This window comes from Bombyx mandarina, chromosome 08 (genome assembly GCF_030267445.1).
Source record: "Bombyx mandarina strain Sakado chromosome 08, ASM3026744v2".
NCBI lineage: Eukaryota > Metazoa > Arthropoda > Insecta > Lepidoptera > Bombycidae > Bombyx > Bombyx mandarina.
The window spans coordinates 15,214,969-15,237,589 of NC_143215.1; the positions used below are offsets into that span (position 1 = coordinate 15,214,969).

The 22,621-nt window shown below is 37.5% G+C and overlaps 1 protein-coding gene across 14 annotated transcripts in view; it reads left to right on the plus strand.

Annotated features, from left to right (window-relative positions):
- HDAC4 (histone deacetylase 4) overlaps window positions 1-22,621 on the plus strand; it is a 102,103-nt gene that overhangs the window by 13,550 nt on the left and 65,932 nt on the right. For 2 of the 14 annotated variants that reach the window (XM_028183916.2, XM_028183915.2), the window contains exon 1: window positions 15,881-16,250. The exons of 9 other annotated variants lie outside the window; for them this stretch is intronic. Coding sequence is in view for 2 of the 5 variants with exons in the window: in XM_028183915.2 (XP_028039716.2) it covers window positions 16,232-16,250 (19 nt within the window). In the remaining 3 variants the exon portion in view is untranslated. Of the gene's footprint in view, window positions 1-15,880; window positions 16,251-22,621 lie in introns of those variants that run through there. 3 more of the 14 variants (XM_089729331.1, XM_089729332.1, XM_089729329.1) reach the window with 2 other exon arrangements.

Sequence of the window (22,621 nt, forward strand, 5' to 3'; positions counted from 1 at the left end):
ACATGTTCTTTATTGTTCTTTATTTATAAAATTACTTTATAATGCTCACATTTAATTATCAAGTTTAGCCGCTATAAAATTTTACACTAAGTACTATTGCCTACTAAATTTTGTAACAGCATCATAGTCTTGAATTAAAAGTTATTGTGTTTTAAATAATCGATTGAATATTTACTGGTTTTAGGATATGTAATGAGTCCTCATAGTTGGCATCTGCTCTCTTAGTGCCTTTTTTGGCGGGCAGCTTAATTGCCACTGTTGGGATACATATTCCCCGCACCAGCCAATGTTTAACCTACCACCGTCAACAGCTCTGACTCCATGTATTTATCCTTATCTGTACAAATTGGAGAATAATACTAATTTCCTGAGGATTTCTTAGGCACAAAACTCATGAAGACCATAAGTACAAACTGACACCCGCATATGAGACCGTGTTTTCTTTAAACTCATTTTGTCAGTGTTAAGCATAGAACTTTAGATGTCTGTTGTATGTATTCGCTATACTGTGGAAACCAAGACAATATCTACATACAAACGTTTACATGTATTAGACACTAAGTCAAAGAAGAACATACCTATTCGTCCCACGAATGTTTGCATGAAGATTCGAACCCACGACTCTCGTTTTAGCCGTCAACTGCGCTAACTACTGCGCCACCAAGTCAGCCGAGCGTTTATTGTTAACTGCTTTAAGTTTAAACAATGTTAAAGGAGGAGGTTTTTATTAATACACAAAGGCTTTTGTAGCATTTCTAGATTTGCCATTGGTTTTAGTAAAGCAAAATGTAACTAAATGAATATTCCCAAATGCTCCCGGCCTAAATATTATCTACTCATAAGTTCACTGCGCCGATAATTCTTATATACGTGAGCTAGTATCAGTTACATAACATTCAAGATATGCCGGAGATATTCGTAACAACATAAAATATAACTGAAGTATAGTTATTAATCAATAATGCCGATAGAGGGCACACAATCGTACTCGAGTTGCTTCCGATATGTTTGTGAGACCGATTTAGAAAATTTGAAATATTTAAGTAATTCATCATCATCATCTTAGGCCTTACAGTTCAGGATGGGCCTTAGCCTGGTCCAGTATGTCTCTCGAGACTGCTCTGTTCAGGGATTTCTCCTTCCAGTTCTTGACACCGATAACTTTGAGGTCGTGCTCTACGCCATTCAACCATCGGAGTTTGGGCCTGCCACAACGTCTGGGGCCCTCTGGTTTGCCATATAGTAGTTGTCTTGGCATTCTGGTCTCCTCCATTCGAACTATATGTCATTTAAGTATTTAATTGCTATAAAATCGTGTGACACTACAAAACGGCGCAAACCATCCTATTGAATGCTATGCTGTTGAAATGACCAGAATCTAGAAAGATGTTATCAATTTCTATGGAATTTTAGGTTAGGAAATCTACGGAATTTTTTCATTGACGTAGAGAAACTAGCTCACGGTGCACCTGGTCTCGTGGGTTTTACTTGAACCGTACCTTTAATACCGACACCCACTTTCAGGTGAACTCATATTGCGAATCGATTGCTACTTGGCATAAATACTGAGGGTGGTGATACCGATTTTTGTAGTCATACAGCACACCTTTCAAACTAAAATAAGGAATATACACGCTAAAGGAAACTTTGTTTTGAATGTTTTGTACTATAAAGAGGAAATTGTGGTGTCGGCTGAACCTTCGTGTTTGTTCGAGTGTTCTGTAGCTCACAAACTTACATGTACAACTTTCTTGACCAAATTTCTCCTTTTCTATCTCTAAAGCAGTGATCGGCAAACTTGTCATACAAAAGAGCCAAAGATAATACACAATTGACATTTATTTAAATTTTTATAGGTTTGAGTTTCACAAATTTTGACTTCGTCTCTTACAAGGCCAGATAATAATATTCCGTGCCTGGACTAAACATTTCGCATAAGAGACGTAGCTGAGTAGTCAAAGAGCATGCGGCTCTCGAGACGCGGATTTCCCGATCACTGCGCTAAAGTTAATTGTTCACTGATACTTGTAAGAAGCTTCAAAGATTTTTTACCATAATTCTTTGAAAAATGTTGTGTCCAAACATAACATTTTCTCATGTCACGCGAAACAACTAAGGTTTTCGGCAGTTGATATGCAATTACGTTCACTAACCGGCGGTGACGTCACACTGCGTCGATGACGTGTCCGAAGTGGGACATTGCTAGCGTGACGACGCTCGCGTGCCCGTACCGATTGTTTTAAGTCCGTGATCCCTTTCTAGAAAGCCCTGTTTGTTGTCGTACTTAGAATTGTTTAATGTGTAATGAAATTTCTATCATAGTAGCTGCTTTTTACTGATGAACGCAGGTGAACAAAGCCTTTATCGCAACTCTTGCCCCATACCATATGTACATTCTTTTAAATTGCATACCCGTCTAAACGGGCGCACGGCCCACCTGGCTTTAAGTGGTTACCGTAAAATATAGAGAACACAATGTAATTTCCACCTGCCCTTCTTAAGACTTGGGGGGTAGGTCGCAATTGTATGGTATATCTGCTGTGAGCTCCGGTAACCCGCAAGTGAGGTATGAGCTGGTACAATTTAATGCAATAAAAGCTAGCACGGCAAAGTACGTATCAGTGGAATTGCAATGAATAATGAGATTTTAAAAAAAGGCATAAATTTTATTTTTTAAATGTAGTTAAAGTCAAAAACTTAGAGCATACCGTCGCTGTCAAACCAAAATCTGCTATGTGCAAAAGCTCTATTTTGAATTATCGAGTAAAAAAATTTTCGGTAAAAAATTTATATGAAGGTGAATTTTTAAGAACTATATCAAATGAGATTTTTTACTGGTGGAAGGACCTCTTGTGAGTCCGCGCGGGTAGGTACCACCACCCCGCTTATTTCTGCCGTGAAGCAGTAATGCGTTTCGGTTTGAAGGGTGGGGCGGCCGTTGTAACTATACCTGAGACCTTAGAACTTATGTCTGAAGGTGGGTGGCGCATTAACGTTGTAGATGTCTATGGGCTCCAGTAAGCACTTAACACCAGGTGGGCTGTGAGCTCGTCCACCCATCGAAGCAATAAAAAAAAATAAAAAAATGAGAGCCGATAGAGATAAATATTAAAGCTATAGACACATAACCGTTTTTTACGGTATATAGAGCTATACGGGTTATACGGTATATACGGTAGATAGGGCTGTGAACTATACGAAAAGGTCAAAAAGTAAAAATCTAAAAAAGTGCACATAGCAAATCTTGGTTTGACAACGACGATACACCAAAAGCTAATCATAAAAATAATAGAACGTTAAAAAACTGCGCAATATGTATAATTTTTTTTACATTTTGGCTCGTATAACTAGAACCTATTCTTGAGAGCTGTCATCAATGACACACGTCATCCGTCGCCGCGCCACGACGTTGTGAGTCAAGTGCACGCGGAACCGTTTGTATAATTTAGGGCGCTCCTGACGCACGAGCAAATGTGACATTTCGTTCGGTCTACGGTCCGTTGCTACATCGTCAATTATGTTTTCCATAAATTCACTGGCCTGGCGCGATTGCGACAGCGAACTTCACTATGATGCACTGATCATTTTGACGAGTACGCTAAAGCAATTCAAGTTTGGGTTATGGTACTATTTAGGGACCCATGTGGAAATCTTTTAACAATATTCCACAAACATTCAATAACTCATTTTAATTTTAAGAAATCAGTTAAGGAACGATTATCTATGAAGGATTAATATAAAGCTAACATAGCACAGTTAATAATAATATTTACTAGATGGCGCTTCGCTCTGTGCGATGGGAATGGATTGCTCATTCTTTTTTTTTCTTTTTCTACCTAAGTTGGTGGTCTAGGAGACCATATTAGCGTAACCTTAACTAGTAGGTGAGCTCACGGGGCTCAAACCTGACGACGTTTCTAACACTGACCCTAGCAAGAGCCGTGTTTCGCAGAATCTACCACCGGATCGGCAACGCGACCCACTGAGAAGACCTGGCGAGAAACTCAGTTGCTACCTCGTTCTCTTGACTTTTTATTTTATTTTAATGTTATTGTGATATTACTTTGAAATATATATATTTTTTAAATATCATTTCCTCTAATATTGCTGTTATAATAATGTTTGTTATTTCTCCAATTAAAAAAGACACATTTTTTTTAACCTGTTATAAGTTTACTTTGATTAGTGGTCCCCTGGTAATCGAAATTCGACTATAACTATTGGAAATTATAAGTTTGTACACTATTATGATTCTATTGTCAAGGACTTCGTCTTACTTCTTTTTAATCACAGATTTCGTCAAGACTACACTTTAGACAAATATTAATAAAGAGAAAACAATATTTAATCTATTCTCATTTTGACAGATTGCAAAGAAAAGTTTGACGATATACTTCAATGCAATAAACAAATAGTATGCATGCGTGTGTGTGTCAAATACATGGTAGTGTGTGTAATGTTTTCTTAATTGATTTAATGATTTTATGATTTTATCTTTTATGCATTATTTAAAAAAATATTAGCATTGTGCACTTCTTCTCTATATTCTCTTATAAGTGTGGAAAATTTCATACTCCTCCGTCCGCGCAATTTTCGTAAAAAGGGATACAAAGTTTTTGCTTCACGTATTAATATATAGATTTTCAAACTTGTCATGTACAGATATGTTTCAGATCAAAGCTGAAATAAGTTCTTTTGTGTTTGAATGAACTGACAATGCCATCAGGTGGCCCGTTTGCTTTTGAAGATAAATAAAGCAAGTATTTGTATCTTAACGTTTAAATTTTAAGATTACATAAATAGGTCAATATCATTTTATTATGTTTCATGAACATGGTCATGAATTTTAATGTATCATACAATATCCATAAAATGTTAACCAAGAATAATGGTGAGAACTTTCAAAAAAATTTATAACAATAAATAAAATAATTATTTGTATGACCTCATGGGCGAGTGATTACAAGTTTGATAATATCGCTTATAATTTCGCTGTCCTACAGTACATTCGGCTAACATAATTGTCAATGTCTATGTCTATACCAATGTCAGATTTCATGTTACTCGTGTGTCAGTAACATTATTCTTCCTTTTCCAAAATATTCCTCTCGTTTCGTATTATATATATATATTTATTGCTTAGATGGGTGGACGAGCTCACAGCCCACCTGTTGTTAAGTGGTTACTGGATCCCATCGACATCTACAACGTAAATACGCCACCCACCTTGAGATATAAGTTCTAAGGTCTCAAATATAGTTATAATAAGTTTAATTACACTTAATTCACAAAAAAGTTGGAAGTAAAGTAAAATAAAAGGAGTTTGTCAAACAGTACCATCAAGTTTCAAGAAATCGTTGTAGAGAACTTAGTTGCGCATCTAATATAATTGTATTTTCCTTTTTTCGGTTTAATTTCAGTGAATTTTTCCTAATTTTATTTCAAGTTTAAACTATTTTCATCTTAACGCCATTTAAATACAATTTTGCGTAGCTTTATTTGGCATCCATTTGGTTATCTTATAAAATATGCAACACATTAAGTCGTTGTAGTTCAATAGAATTAGATGTACTAAGTAGTATTTCATTAAAATTTATTTTTGTAATTACGTCATCATCTACAAAATGATATAAGAAACATCTACCTTTCAACTATATAGTCAATACAGCGTCAATCTTCAGTTAGTTGAATCGCTTAGAGATGTGGATCCGGAAGTGACCAAATCATAAGGATTTCGTTTGTATACGAATCCTTTGCTCGAAGCATTGCGCACGGACTCTGACATTAACAGACCACACTCGCATGCCGTTTTCCTAATTGTTGACTTTTTGTATTTTTTTTAGCAGAATTCAGTTCAGTGATAAAAATGTAACTGTGTTTCTGTGTTCCGGGATGAATGTACGCACGCACCGTCTAGCTGGTGGAATTGGGATTACCCAGAGCGGCCGCGAGCTGAGTCACCGACCCGGTTTTAATGTCACCAGCTGAAATAGAAGCTGAAGCGCTCCCCGACTATTGTTTTGATGCCCTGGCTTTGTTATGTCAACAAGCAACGCTAACATCACACCGAGAGTTGAGATAGCACACGCAAATAAATTTACATTTTTATGTCAAACTTATAAAACCACTAGCTGTACCCGTCCGCTTCACTGGGCATTTAAAATTAATATTATTATCTTTCACCCCCACAAAGATTCTCATCATTAACGCCCCCGCAACTGGTGTAGGGAGTCCAACACTCATATAAATATTAGCCTATCCATTAACTATACTGAGACCTTAGAACTATATCTCAAGGTGTGTGGCGCATTTACGTTGTAGATGTCTATGGGCTCCAGTAACCACTTAACACCAGGTGGGCTAGGAGCACGTCCACGCATCTAAGCAATAAAAAAAAAAGTGCATGTATTCTCTACATGAACCCCAAGTTTCAAGTCAAACGGATGCATGGTTCATTAGTTATAACGGAACATCCGTAAAAACCACTGTAGATTTATATATTAGTATAGATTCTGTTTGCCATTTGCAGCTAAGATTTTTTTACCAGTTGCTACTTTCTTGAAGATAATTTTGAATCGACAAACACGATTAAATTTCGACATCGTGCACGTCGTTCGTGCGCTTTCACTAAAGTATCCAAAATGCAACGTACCTACTCAATTTTTTATATGTCGAAAATTTTCTTCGCAATTCTCAGCTTAGTAACATTAAATGCAGCCGTGGCTAATTCATTTCCTTAGGACTCAACGAAACCGGTTCATTTTTTATTGGCTAATTAATATAAAATTTCGTTGACTACGATAAATATATTACTAAATAAACTAGACCACTTAATATATTCAAGAACGCATATCCGGATCTTCTGATTAATAGTGATTAGTATATTATAAGAACCCCTGGCCTCCTGCTTACGAATTAGGTCAAAACTCAAACTGGTTAAATCATCTAATTGCACACAGGCTTGAGTCACGCAGCACGCGTGGGATGTCAGTGTAAACTATTTCGGTTAACCCTATCAAGATCGCACCAAGAATAAACTGACTGCGTCCAGAATGGATGTAAATTCGTATGTGATTCAATGTCGATTAGGAGTGTGTACTGTAGCGCTCAGCAACTTCCTGAACCTTTGCCGCGTCTCGCAATAGTCGCAATCGCATAGTGTTGACCTGTAGTAGTTAGCGACGAGGGACCCTTCGTCTTCTCGCATTAAAACTGTATAATCTCAAAACTTACAAATTTTATAGGAGGGTGTTTTAAAGGTTTAACATGCGATATTTTTTATATTAATTAATCATCTTTGCAACATTATTTTTTTATTTTTTACCAGTTACATTATATATCTTTTAAAGCAAAATAAAATTATGTATTCATTTTGTTAATAGTAGTCAAAACATAGGTAAACTAAAATTTAAATAAAAATAAAATAAAAATAAACTATGCTTTTTTGACAGTATTTATGAGAAAAATACTGGTGATACCAAATGTCTACGCATATTAAGCCAATTTTGAATATTTTTGGAAATTGAACACTTTTAATGCGAAAAGGCGACTTGTGATAGGGGATGTTGATTGATTCGTGCTTCTTGCTGCTTTGTTGCTGCTGTGATTAAAATATACAAGAGGTCATGTATTCGAGAAATGTCTTAATGTTCTTAAGGTGTATACCTTATATATATATGTAAGGTGTATAAGGTCTATTTTACTGGTGGTAGGACCTCTTGTGAGTCCGCACACTCCTCTTGTGAGTTACGTTGTGTATGTCTATGGGCTCCAGTAACCACTTAACATCAGGTGGGCTGTGAGCTCGTCCATCCATCTAAGCAATAAAAAAAAAACCATTTATGTTCTATGAATGTGGTATAAATGCGACTGTCATCATGTCTGTCCGTGAGTACCTGGACATCACAATTAGCCTACAAGCGATTCGGTAAAAAAAAGTCATCAAGGTATCCCGAGACAAAAAAATAGAGATTAACTTATAAAATAACATTATTCACAATGTGAATAGAGCTAATGACATATTCAAGATAATTTTAAATATTTACATACAAGTTCCGATCAACAATTTTGGGGTCGTCGATCTACCGGAAAAATTCACCTGCTCGGCGGGAGATCTTCTCTGTCGTTTCCCTTGTATGTATCCGCGTTATAAATTTAAACGACAAAGAGACTGCCAAAACATGAAGCAGTCTTCAAGGGATCGTTAAAACCCAAATAAATTAAGAAACGAACATGAAATCATAATGCGGTGTTAACGATAAACAGGTTTGTTTATTTGTCTATTTGTGTGTTCGTCGTCGCCGTGAGACGCCGTCGGGACGCTACCCGGGGCGCCGTCCGCTCCACACCAGCTACGTCTAGACTAGGAACTGACTAATATTTACATCAATGACTGGTGTATCTTGAATTAGACGTGCTAATGCACAATTCTGTTATCGGTTTTGGAAGCATTGGTTACTCTGTCCTCTCTCTCATCTCTTGAAAGATAATTAGTGACCGTGTGAATCATTTCCGGGACAATGTTTTTTTTAAACTTCGAGTGTTAATCCCTTTCATTCTATACCGTTCTTCGGCATTTCATTATTTTTATGTAATAATCATTTCGTTATTACCAATTTCATTATGTACAATCAACTTGGCAATTTTGCACACATACTAAGGATCAATGATGATTGCTGATATTAGGCGAAGGGTAAAAAAAATTAGGTATTATTTTTATTTTTGTTTTGAATCTTTAAACTTGATTGCTTCTTGGAAAAATTGATTTATGGAACTAAGATATACGCCTAAATATTAGATTATTCGCTAATATTTGGTGACACTGCGCAATATTGTATAATCAATCATCTAAATAGAACGAAATGAACGAAACAAAGAAAATCTACTCACCCCGACACCGATACCGGTTGCAATCGTTGAAACGGGACGGTATCGTCATCATAATATTCCAGACGTGCAGAATTTTGGCAAAGATATCCAAACAAATTGTATTTATGTAAACGAATCAACGTCGGAGTTTTTGCTTCTTTAAAGCTCTTATGTTTTTTTTTTATATATTTATCTAGCAAGAAATAAAACGAAGTAACAAGATCATCGGTACTGTGTTGAAAATGTATTGTGTCGATATTGTAGCGGGAAGATCTTCCACCGGCTAATTCGGTAGTTATTCTTATTTAATCATGATTTTTCATGATCATGAAATCATGATTGGCTACACTTTATCATCATTATTTGAAAATCAAATTAAACCATATGTACGTTGGTATCACATGGATATACTTAGTAGAAGAATACCTGATGATGTAAGTTGCAATATTCTACTTTTAATAGAATCTCGGCCATGTTTTCTTAATACGCCCAGGGGCTCGCAGAGGTGCAAAAAAAATTAAGTATACATATTCAGATTTCATTAGATTAGGTCCTGCGTGAATAACTAATAAACCAAGAAACACACTATTCAATTTGTAATATTAAAGTAAGTTGCAATCATATAAAGTAAAAATAATTATTAATTTAGAAGAAGCATTGGTCATTGATTTGTTAAAGACTCAAAAAGTTCACTATCGCTTTGCCAATAATTATGTCAATTTACAGCGCTAATATTATTATCAGTGCCGATCATTGTGTAGTTTGTTTTATGCACTAAATGTCATGGGTGCTCGCAATGAAGATAAATGATTGTTTAGTTTAAAGACTTTTCAATAAACAATAATATAAAAAATGTAAATTTTTGTATATCTATGTTTTCAATATCTTTAATAACTTTTATTTTAAATTATGTTTAACATCAAGACGTCTAATCTTTATTGTTATCAAAATGTAAAGCATTCAAAAATCTAAAAATAGAAATATAGATAATAGTATAATATTTTCTTTATAATTAGTCAATTGTACGTTATGTACGTATTGTTCGAGGCCTTTGAAAGTAAATGTTACTCAAAATTTCAATAGAGAAGATGGTTGGCGCGTATTTAACGTCCGGAGTCTTCTTATCGTGAAGACAAAACAGCTAATTAAACAAAGTGCCAAACCTTAGGACACTAGTTCCTTTTGCGTGAAAACAAACGTGAATGTCATCAAATGTTTATTAAATTAAATGACGGTTAGTAGCGTAATGTTCAAACATCTTTTTTTTTTTTTTATTGCTTAGATGGATGGACGAGCTCACAGCCCACCTGATGTTAAGTGGTTACTGGAGCCCATAGACATCTACAACGTAAATGCGCCACCCACCTCAAACATCGTAGGAATAACATCTTAATTATTTGTGACCACGAAAGCTGAAGTATGATTTAATTATGTACATATAAGAAAGGTCGGAAATTTTACATTGAAAATAATATACGCGAGATTAAACTATATAAGTAATTTTAACAGGATACGTTAGGACGTAGTACGCCCTCCCTAATTTCTGCCGTGAAATATTAATGTACAGGGTGATCCACGGACTACTCAATCTATGATCGAAATTCGATCATAATTATATACATTACATTTTCGCTTATGTTTGAATGTTGGCATTTAAAAAACAATATATGAATATGACTGATTTAATAAAATATATTTAACGCTATAGCTCATCAATAGCCACCAAATATATGTCAAATTAATAGGAGATCTGTTCACCAACGGGGAGAGTGATTACCTATCTGTTTTGTCTTTATCAAAATAATACAATTAATACTAATAATAATACAGTTAGCTTTATCGTTTGTAGAGGTTAGAAGTAATTGCGAATTTATCCCGTTAATATTTATCATAAACTGATATCATCACAATAATAATTAAAGTTGAGCGTGCGTTAATAAAAATAGAGTATGAGCGGTCGCGGCGTCGCACGGGCGACTTCCTCGCCTCATCATCGGACGCGATCACCGGCGGCGCCTTGTCCAGCATCAAAATAGATTTACGTTTAACGTTCGCAAGTGATCACCATCAAGAAAACTGTGTACATAAATCGCGCTGCTTTCTTTATTATTGACTAAGAGAGGCAAGAGGCCCGGCAGGATTGCGTCATCCCATTGTATTATAAAAGCTTTGGATCATTTTACTCGTGGTAGGACCTCTAGTCAGTTTGCATGGGTAGGTACCACCACTCCGCCTATTTCTGCCGTGAAGCAGTAAAGCGGTTCGGTTTGAAGGGTGGGACAGCCGTTGTAACTATACTGAGATCTTAGAACTTGTGTCTCAAGGTGGGTGATGCATTTACGTTGTAGATGTCTATGGGCTCGGTATGGCTTGAGCTCGTCCACGCATCTAAGCAATAAAAAAAATGATACATCGATTACTCTGTACGTTTCTTGACGGTAGGCCGTATTATGCGCCAGCAAAGGCTCGTACCACCACCAGGCTTAAATCTGCCGCGAAACAGTCATGTGTGTCGGCTTGAAGGTTGGAAAGCATTGAGAGACTTCATAACGATGTCTCACAGTGAATGCATTCATGTTGTGATGTATGGTCCGCGGTAATGACCTAACACCAAATGTCCCGTGAACTCGTCCGCTCGTCTTCAACTCTATAAAAACAAAGTATTAATTGGTTGAATACGTTTAGAGTAGCTAGTACTTTTAAAAGTTCTTTTAGAACCTATATAACGATTTGTTTTGATATAAATCGATATTAAACATTATAAAAAAAACCGTATTATTATTTTTTTATTGTGAGATCAGTGTTTATATAGACTACTATTTATTTATTCCTACCTATTCTAGTAATCTCGAGGGGTTATTCTAGATTTACCGAATTAGTAGGTGAGCTCATGGGACTCAAACCAAACGACGTTGCTAACACTAACCCTAGCAAGAGCAGTGCTTCGCAGAATCTACCACCGGATCGGAAACGCGACCCACTGAGAGGATCCGGAGAGAAACTCAGTGGGGCTGTGTCTGTGGGTTAATTTTCGCGACGAGACCTTCGTCCCAAGCGACGGGGGTTCGACGAGAAATAGACTACACTAACACTATTGTGAACAGGGTGTGACGTAAGGGCTATCAATGAAAATCTGGTGGTATCTTTTGTGAGTCCGCGCGGGTAGGTACCACCATCCTGCCTATTTCTGCCGTGAAGCAGTAATGCGTTTCAGCTTGAAGGGTGGGGCAGCCGTTGTAACTATACTTGAGACCTTAGAACTTGTATCTCAAGGTGGGTGACGCATTTACGTTGTGGATGTCTATGGGCTCCAGTAACCACTTAACGCCAGGTGGGCTGTGAGCTCGTCCACACATCTGAGCAATAAAAAAAAAAATTCTACCACCGGATCGGAAACACGACCCACTGAGAGGATCCGGAAACTCACTGGGCTGTGTCTGTGGGTAAATTTTCTCGACGAGACCTTCGTCCCAAGCGACGGGGGTTCGACGAGAAATAGACTACACTAACACCATTGTGAACAGGGTGTTTCGTAAGGCCTATCAATGAAAATCAGTTTCTCGGACTCCCTGACAATGCTTACATTAAATTTATCAAGAACAAAAGATACCAACATAAGAATTACATCACAGAGTATCAAATAACAAACCGGGACCGAATTTTCATTCAAATGTCTGAATCATCGCGGTTCTAATTTAACTGGACTCGTCGTAGTTCCGAGCCGGTGGACGTCATCGACTGTGACAAATACGAGCGGCCTCGGCTTTGACATGTCAAAACATTTATTTGATACTTATAATAATACGTGTGGCAAATATTATGTACTAGTAAAAATGATTGTTTTAGCAAAAAAAAATTTTGTTACACGATTTTCAACCTTTCGTAAAAAAAAACATAGGTTTTTGTGATCACGGACGACTTTTTCTTATTATAGGTGAGTAGACATGTTCACAACTCACCTGGTATTAAGCGGTTACGGAGGCTACCGACATCACACCACGAATGTCTCACCACCACCCATCTTGAGACATGGACTAAAAGTCTATATTGAATAGCATCGCAACCGTCAAACTAAAACGCATGACTGTTTCACGGAAGAAATAGACATATTGGAGGTTTTTTTTATTGCTTAGATGGGTGGACGAGCTCACAGCCCACCTGGTGTTAAGAGGATATTGGAGCCCATAGACATCTACAACGTAAATGCGCCACCCACCTTGAGATATAAGTTCTAAGGTCACAAGCACCTATAGTTACAATGGCTGCCCCACCATTCAAACCGAAACGCATTACTGCTTCACGGCAGAAATAAGCAGGGTAGTGGTACATACCCGCGCGGACTCACAAGAGGTCCTACCAAAAAACCAGGTACCAACTGGTGTGGGTCTGCAATACCAATAATAAATGACAGTTTGTGCAGTTGTCGGACAAAGTACACAGAGAATGCTGCCGCCCGTTTACCCACGGGAAGAGATGGGGTGGTGGTATTCCAGGCTATACACCACATAGCGTACATGGAATCTACCGTTGCCTTTAATTGCTCTTGTTATAATATTATCTTGGTGACTATGCGCATGTACAATGTATATACATATTGGGTATTCTTTTTTTTAACGCCAAGCTGTACAACTTCGTGACTTCGGGCATCTAAAGCCTTTAGTTGTTCTGAATGTCGTGTTTTGACGATCGTTCCTACAATAAAGAAAATTATTCTTAATGTTTTCCTCCATTAGGTCACGAACACTTAAAAACATCGTTAACGCGGCTCGAGTGTTTTCCGACTTGAGGATGATAGATTCAAAATCATTTAACTCGGACATCATGTGAGCGAGTTCTTGCGTCTCTAATTAAATTAAACTAAGGCTTCCAAAAAGAGCTCCTCAAAAGAGCCGGCGTGACGTTTTTAATAAGTATCTTGAGAAAAGAAATGGCCATATTATAAATAATGTAATTTTTGCCTTGAAATTTTTATTATTTCTATTATTGTAAATAGGTATTTACATTAATAGGTATTAGTATGTACAATATAGGTATTAGTGTGTAATAGGTAATAAATAGGTATTTACAATAATAGAAATAATAAAAAATTCAGGAGCGACGGTACAATTGATTGTTAGGAGTCACCGTCGCTTATGGGCATCAGTAGTGCCAAGGGTACAGTCAAGCGGCTGCTTACTTCTGAGGAATCTCTTCAAACCTCGATTGAAGAAGAACATGTTTTGTTTCTCGACAAAACCATAGGAGTTGATTCCATGATGCTGCATGGCACAAAAAGCTCTTAGTATGTATTAAGAATGAACGCAGCGGTTCCAGATAGTATTGATGAACCCTCCTCCGGTAGGGAGAGGAATAGTGGTAAGGATCTAGGAATAAGACGGCACATCGTACCTGATATAATTATACCTATTGGTTGCTTTGTTACATAAATTACGTTTTTTCTACTCTCGTACACAGCCTTGTTACAGAAACATTCTTTGATTGATGTCTTGCCTGATCTAATGCAGCTACAGTCTCATATTAATAAGATTTGTTCAGATTTTGATACAATCCTGTCTGCCCCTGTAGGTTAGATAGGTTAAACAGTGCAGTAGTAGCCAGTGAGGCTTCTCACATTTCAAAGTTCATTGACGTAACAGTAACGCAAACCGGCAATCGACGTTCTCGCATTGTGACATTGTTTTTGGTCAACCTTTTCCTGTCGGTTCGTTTAACGCGCCGCGGCGCTGCTGTTCGACTTACGACGTGATGGCTGTCACGTAACTGATCGTTTGTTTTCAATTTTAAGTTGTGGAGAGTACATCACAAGGATTGAAAACAACAATCGTATACATTAAATGTCTTACCTTTTGCAGATGGCGATCGTTGAGCGTGAAATAATTCGAACATGTTTAGACCAAAGTTTCCGCGAGTCATAACTCAGTCGGATTAATTAATCTTACGATTGTATTATTCATTTTAATTTTCGACCTTTCGAATAGTGTAATGATTTTGTGGTCAGGGACGACGAATTGAACCTTACTATAAAGAATAATTCATTCTCAAGTGCCCCACCTAACTTAGGAAAAGAAAAATAAAACAACAAGTTTCGGTATTAACATGCCACTGAAAATTAAGATACTTTCTTCTTAGTATTCATAATGTCCGAATTATAAATGTAAGTGGTTTCTACCACTTTAAAAATGTGAAATTATAAATATATAGCTGTCACTTCAAGTATTAAAATTTACATAATGTAAGAAGATCGATCGGTATTGACTCCTTCTTATTTAATGTGACCAGAAAAACAAATTTTATATAAATTTTATTAAATTTTATATAAAGTTGAATTAATGCGGCAATCTGTGTTGTAAGTGTGCAACCCTTTGGATCGTGGTGCCACTGCTCTGTCTGCTGCCTCAAAGTCTCCGCTTGATTATTGGGTCAGATCTTTAACATCTATTAGTTTGTACTGGTGATCTCTCGCCCCATCCGAAATTGAGAGGCAGGCTCTTCGCACTGTATACCTTGCCCACTGGCCTGTCCATTTTGCATAGTTTAACCGATAAAAATCACTTTATCTGCGTGATTTTTTTTTGAGTGCCAACAACAACAGGGTTTGTAGCCGAGGGAGATCACTGTATAAATAGAATCTCTCTCCAGAAACCGACTTCTTTAGAGCTCCTCGATCTCTTTTAGGGCTTTGGACTTAATGGATACCACTCACTTTCATAGCTTCTCTTTTCAAATTCACCAACCGGCTATGATGAAAACTGTTTTTTTTATTGGATTTGAAGCAATTTAAAACATCGAACGTTGTTATATATTGTACATGAAATGATCGCGTTTATACGACTGAAGTGTTCTCAGAGGCACATGGCGTGAAAGTTATGATTCGTTACGAAATATACAGGCAACGCGAATATTACTTTTCGTCGCACGATCAACATCAACAACGCGAGTACAGCGTGGTGGTTGCCGTCATCGCTTATTATTTCGTTCGTCCGAAAGTTTTCTCAGTATTCCGTAGGAGTCAGTTCTCGGGAAACTGCACTTGGAGTCTGGCGTGTTTTTTGTGTGGACGCTTCTGCCAAGTTTGAGAGTGGAAACATAGAGCGTGCCGTCGGCGCGGCGTACTGACTGTGCGTAGTGCGTCACGGTCGCGGCGCGGCGCCCGCGCTCTCAGTGTGTGACCGCGCGCCGAGCTCACCTGTCGCTCTGCCGAGTGTGTCGCGAGTTTGATCGCAGTGTCACCGTTCACATAAGATGTTTGCGCTAGTCGCACCGGATCCTGTTCGTGTCTCAGTTCTATAGTGTACCAAAAGTGGATTCCGGCGGAATTTACCAGGCCGTGGAGCACGCCCGAAGGCTCGAGCGCTCCCAGGCCATGTATGTCTTAAATTTAGGTGAGTCCGCTTCGAAATTCCGTCTTCGGTGATCGACAATCCATGTGATGTGTAGGGAGGGCGACGACGACATGCAAACCTATAATTGGAACTAGACGGAACCGGTAGTCGTTCTCGGGTATGGAGGTCTCTGCGCAGCCTCCGCGGTCGGCCTTAGGCCTAGTTTTTTAATGCGCTTGCGACTTTCTCTTTGACAACATTATAACATTACTGAGTGTTGTTGGTGGTCCTTGGCGCGCATCACAATCGTCCCACTTGTACTATTCCATTTCAATTTGTGCGTTATTCGCGGCTCACTGTGTGTGTCTATGTATGTTTTTATTACAGTTCACGTATAACGTGTGGGCGTGTGTTGGTGTGTTCGCGCTATCGGTGTTGCTATTTTGGTCCATCTCGTGTGTGTGCGTGCGCGCTCTTGTCCGTACGTATCGCGACGGTCGCGTGTGTGCGTCTCGTATCCGCGTTCAGTTCTTATCATTCTCTTCGGTTGACATTATTGTCTTCAATATTATGGTATTGGCACCTCTATATTCCTCTGTATTGTTGTATTTTAAATTAGTTAATTATTAATGTTATGTAGGTAAATACGAAATATATATTTTCCTGCCTACGAAAAACTTGTATCAATACAAAAACCGGATCTATTTTTAGACATGTGACCGCAACCATTTAAGCAAGTCTATAATGATAATATTAAAGACACTAAAATGATTGAATGTTGTTTTATGGACTTTTTTGTTTCATGCGAACTTACCCTAAGAATAATATACCTTTTGAGTTCTAACCCTCGAACTTTTCCACTTTCGAAATTCATTTTTTTTCATTTTATTGGCTGGGAATCATTAGATGAGTCAAATTCAATATTATTAAAATCTGAGTATTCATATCTTCAATATCATTGATGTCGGAGAGATTTTAAACTAGAATTTGTAATTTTTAAAGTCTAACATTAAGGTGTCCTCAAGGGGTCCCAATTTAGGAAATAGGAATTAGGTATATGAAATTTTAACTTGACAAAGACTTGCAAAAATCTTCTAACATTTTCTTCTTGAATGTTTATAAAGTCTACAATTTATTTGGTTTGTTTGTTTTAATTTGATTTGATGATTTTGACTACGATTCATGGTCTATCGGAAGTATTGTTGTAATCCATAAATTTTCAAAGTGTACCTCACGTGAACGACGCTACCATCTCCTTATACATAGGTATATACTTATTTTACGGTTCGCTCTCACGTTTGTTATTGTCATTATATTATGAGGTCTCGAAAAGTCTTTACAGTTTTCGTGCTTACGAAGTACTGAGGTGTTTTTTTCCTCAACATTTGAATGCCGTGGCCAATTACCGCGTAATTCTCTATAAAAATGATTTTTTGACATTTACGTTTTTGTTCTCTTCTTTCTATTCGCAACCTCAAAACAAATGTTCACGATTGACTTCCGCGGTGAAGGAATAACATCGTGTAATTAAAAATGAAACCCGCTAAATTATAATTTGAGTAATTACTGGTGGTAGGACCTGTTGTGAGTCCGCGCGGGTGGGTACCACCGCCCTGCCTATTTCTGCCGTGAAGCAGTAATGCGTTTCGGTTTGAAGGGTGGGACAGCAGTTGTAACCTTAGAACATATATCTCAAGGTGGGTGGCGCATTTACGTTGTGGATGTCTATGGGCTCCAGTAACCACTTAACACCAGGTGGGCTGTGAGCTCGTCCACCCATCTAAGCAATAAAAAAAAACTAATTAAATGAAATTATACATACTAAATAAAATTATTATTACTAGTGGTCCCGCAGTAGTCGAAATTCGACTATAATTAATTTAAATTATAAGTTTGAAACGTTATTATGGTTATACTGTCAAATACTATTTATTATACTTCTATAATCACAGATTTCGCCAAGACTACATTATAGACAAATAAACAATGTTAACCTATTCTCAATTTGATCACAGACTAACAGAGCAACAAAAGTTTGACAATAAACATACGTATTCATATGCGTGTGTGTCAAATATATGGTAGTGTGTGTAACGTTTTTTTTATTGATTTAATGTATTATTAACGCATAATTTAAAAAAAAAAAACCATTCGGCACTCCTTCGCTATATTCTCTATAAGTGTGGGAAATTTCATACTTCTTAGTCCGCGCAATTTGCGTAAAAAGGGGTACAAAGTTTTTGCTTCACGTATTAATATATAAATATTATGCTATATAGTAAATGCAGAATTGAACGGTAAAGATACTTTTAACTATGTCTATGACTCGACGAAAGCTAAAGGAAAATACTATAGTGTTGTTATTTTTTAAACCATGTCTAATCTCTTCGCTGATGCTGTTGTTGCTTGAACATTGATCAGAAATATCAGTTATTATATTATTATTAATTATAGCATGACAACTGACAGCTGAATGATACATGTTTTATGGTACCAAAAAATGTATTTTCTAAATTATTATTTAAACTTATCCGCAACCAATTATATTTGAGAGTCCCGTGTTCTATGTACTTTTATCAGGAACGCGTCGCATTTCAAAGAATATGTTTTTGTATGACGAATTTCCATTGAAAAAGGATACTCGTGGGCGCTCGATCACGCCAACAATGTGTTTTGTTATATCAAACAGCCTTTTACTATGTTACTATATAGGCTTTAACACGCCGCTTCCTTCGCTTTAATATAGAAAGAAATCAACCCTCGGGAATAATACTTTTTTCTGGAAAAAGGCACCCTGTTTTTTACCGTGCCCATGACGACGTGTATGAAAAAATCTTATGATCGGCTGTGGGTATCTAAGGCGTGAAAGCGTAACAAACAAAAAACTCACTTTCCCATTTATAATAACGGTATGGGGAGCAATTTCTATTTTTTATTTATTACTCTATATGGGAAGAGTAGCTCGCGCCACATCTAGTTTTAAGTAGCTACCGTACCTCATAGATACGACACTAATCCCACAACTCATGTTGAGTTTGTCGTCTTAATTGAAGGTTATTACCGGTCACAGTCTTCGCTGAACCCGTCGCTTGCGACGTAGGGCTCTGCGAGTAAATTAACCCATAGACACAACCCACTGAGATTCTCGCCGGATCTTCTCAGTGGCTCACGTTTCCGATCCGGCGGTAGATTCTGCGGAGCACTGCTCTTGCTAGGGTCAATATTAGCAACACCTACTTTTTGAGCCCCGTGAGCTCAGCTACACGCTAGGGCAACGCGGTAATAGCATCTCAAGGCTATCAGCATAGGTAGGAAAATTTTAAATAAAAAAGGTTATAAGGGGCCGTCCGGAACGTATTCCGATTGACCCCAGATTTAACACTTATTTCTTGTTTGCTATATGTGCCTGAGAGGGATAGATAGATATGTGAGCTATATACACATATAGAGACCATGCATATTCACGTATGTTCACATATATTGACGGTTGGCAGTCCATAACCTGTTCATTTAATTTTTGAATGAGTCAAGGGAAAGCTGAATTTTCGTGTCAGCCAGCTCGGAGCCGATGCGCGACTCTCAGAATCCAGTCTCGGGTGACTCATAAACGAAGAGTCACCGGTGACACGGTGCCCGTTAGGAACCAGTTGGGGAGCTCTGGAACGGCGCTCCGGACCAGCTAGGGGGGGGGCATCGACCTCGCTAGCGATGCGGCCTAAACATGAAGCCTGTAAAATTTAAACAGTTTTTGATCTCGCCCCATGTTATTAATTACACGTTTACTGATTTCGATTTCTTAAAACCTGATCGAGCCATTTACTGCTCTACTACTACATTACATTTACAGCCTGATATTTACTGGTGGTAGGGCCTCTTGAGAGTCCGTGCGGGAAGGTACCACCACCCTGCCTATTTCTGCCGTGAAGCAGTAATGCGTTTCGGTTTGAATGGTGGGGCAGCCGTTGTAACTATACTTGAGACCTTAGAACTTATATCTCAAGATGGGTGGCGCATTTACGTTGTAGATGTCTATGGGCTCCAGTAACCACTTAACACCACTTAAATAAATAAATAAAAGCCTTAGTCGGAACTAGGACCGCACGTGTCTGTGTTTGTTGTTGTTTCCGTTTCATGATTTCCGGGTTTGGACACCGGACATTATTACGACATACTCGTACATACACTATGCTCCACAAGGCATTTAGTTGTGTACTGTTGTGTTTTGCGATTCGTAATTCCTGATACGGAAATCAGTCAGTTGTAGCTAGACTTGTCTAAGCAAGTCGTTAAAGTGTTTTCAATAATGACGAGTTTTGTTGTTTATTTAAATACAATCGCCTGCGCCACCGCGTGTATTACTAAATACTGCAAAATATTTTCCTCAAATGATACCAAATGAGAAATAACAAAAAAAACCTCACGCTATATTCTTGTTTCTTTACATTTACTATTTGTGATTGCTGCTTTTAGTCTGCATTTGAGATTTCGAATATAACTGGAATAGTTTAATAGATGCCTTAGGTGAAGTTTTTTTCTTTAATTAAGCTGCAAAACAATTCCAGTTTTCGTTTGAAAGGATAAGAGATCTTTTAATGTAAATGTGTATGTGTAATTTTAATTGTTTTTTTTTTAAATTACATAATTCAAATTCAAATTCAAAATCATTTATTTCAACTTAGATGTCAGTATGACACACTTGTTGAATGTCAAAATACAAATAACAATGTTAACTCTACCACCGGTTCCAAAAAAAGCCACAGTCCTGAGAAGAACCGGCGAAACAAACTCAGCGGGCTTTTTTTTTTGGTTTTTTCTCAAATATTTTCTTTTTTTTAAATAAATAAAATATTTACAATAAAAGAAAAAAACAAGTCAAAAAAATACAATTAAAATAATAATAATAATAATGAAAAATGAAAAGGCCAGGAGCGAGCGCCTCATTCCCACGTAGTGCCATCTAGTAAATAATCCTTACCCATTACATGAACATCTATGCGACGCTAGTTACTTTTGTTATACAATAGCCTAAAGAGATAATACCGTGTGTTATCTAGCTGACGATAACGAGGACAAAAAAACGTGTACTATTTTTAGTTATGATATGAAAATGTGTACAGTTTTATTGTGATACTTTTTATTTCAACCTATGAGAATCTTAGACAAACATGCATTCGACACCTTCAATTCAAATTACAATCTTACGACAGAGGTGTGCGTCGAATGAACTAAGATTGTTTTATATTGCTTTATCGAATTTCATATTTTCTACTGAATAAGTTTTATTGTTAATCGTTGGTTGGTCTTGGTACCCGGAACATCTCTCTCATCTTAACGATACCCCATCAAAATCACGATAAAAATCTAAACTTGTCAGATTTATATCTTAATGTCTCTTTCTGATTGCGTCAATAAGTAACGGTAATGACGCACGAAGTGTTTAGTAACAAATTTCTAATAGTAGTCCTATAATAGCACGGTCGGCGTCTAGACAATTCATACGTTACTTACACGCGAAAATCGATCAAGGACATCACTAAACATGTTTTAATTTTGCAAAAGAAAGATCTTGAATTTTGTTTTTTATTGAATCTCGTGGCCCCTAGCCAATCTTCCCCGAGCATGCGATCTGTGAGCGACCGACCACTCATAAACGCATGTTAGATTGTATATTATTATATACATAGATTTAAAAGTTTCGAAAATACAGAATCTGTGCGGTGCTTATCATAGAAATACCCACTGACTTTTTTCCTGACCGGATCTTCTCAGTGGCAACGTCGCCCAAAGCACGTCATTACGGATCCTCCTGATCCATTAACGGTGCTTTTAGGCACCACAAGCACCGGTCACCATCCTCGTCGAACCCGTCGCTTGCGACGAAGGGCTCGACGAGCGAATTAACCCATAGACACAGCCCACTGAGTTTCTCGCCGGATCTTCTCAGTAGGTCGCGATTCTGATCCGGTGGCAGATTCTGCAAAGCACTACTCTCGCTACGGTCTGTGTTAGTAGTTCTCCCAGGTTGATCTCGTAAGCTCACCTACTGGTCCGTGAATATTGCAATAGTCCCTTAGTCTACCAACGATTAGATAGTGGAAAAACAGCTATTTGTGATCGTAAACGCGACCTCACCAGAGCAAGGACGGTAGTGCAAGGAAATTCGCATCCTCTGAAAAACAAATGAATTGACTGTTGTCAATTAAGATGTGATGCTGATCTTTGGAAAAGACCTATGAAATTTCTACTTTGATATTTCCTTATTCAATTCTATATATAATTTAAATTGTCTGTGTATATAATATTATTCACAACGCGTGAAAACCCATCGATGTCCATTCATAATTTTCAAAACAACTTAAGGATAAAATCACACGAGGTAACTTTGTTAAATGAGTTGTGTGCATGTTACATTATATGCTATACATATTGCA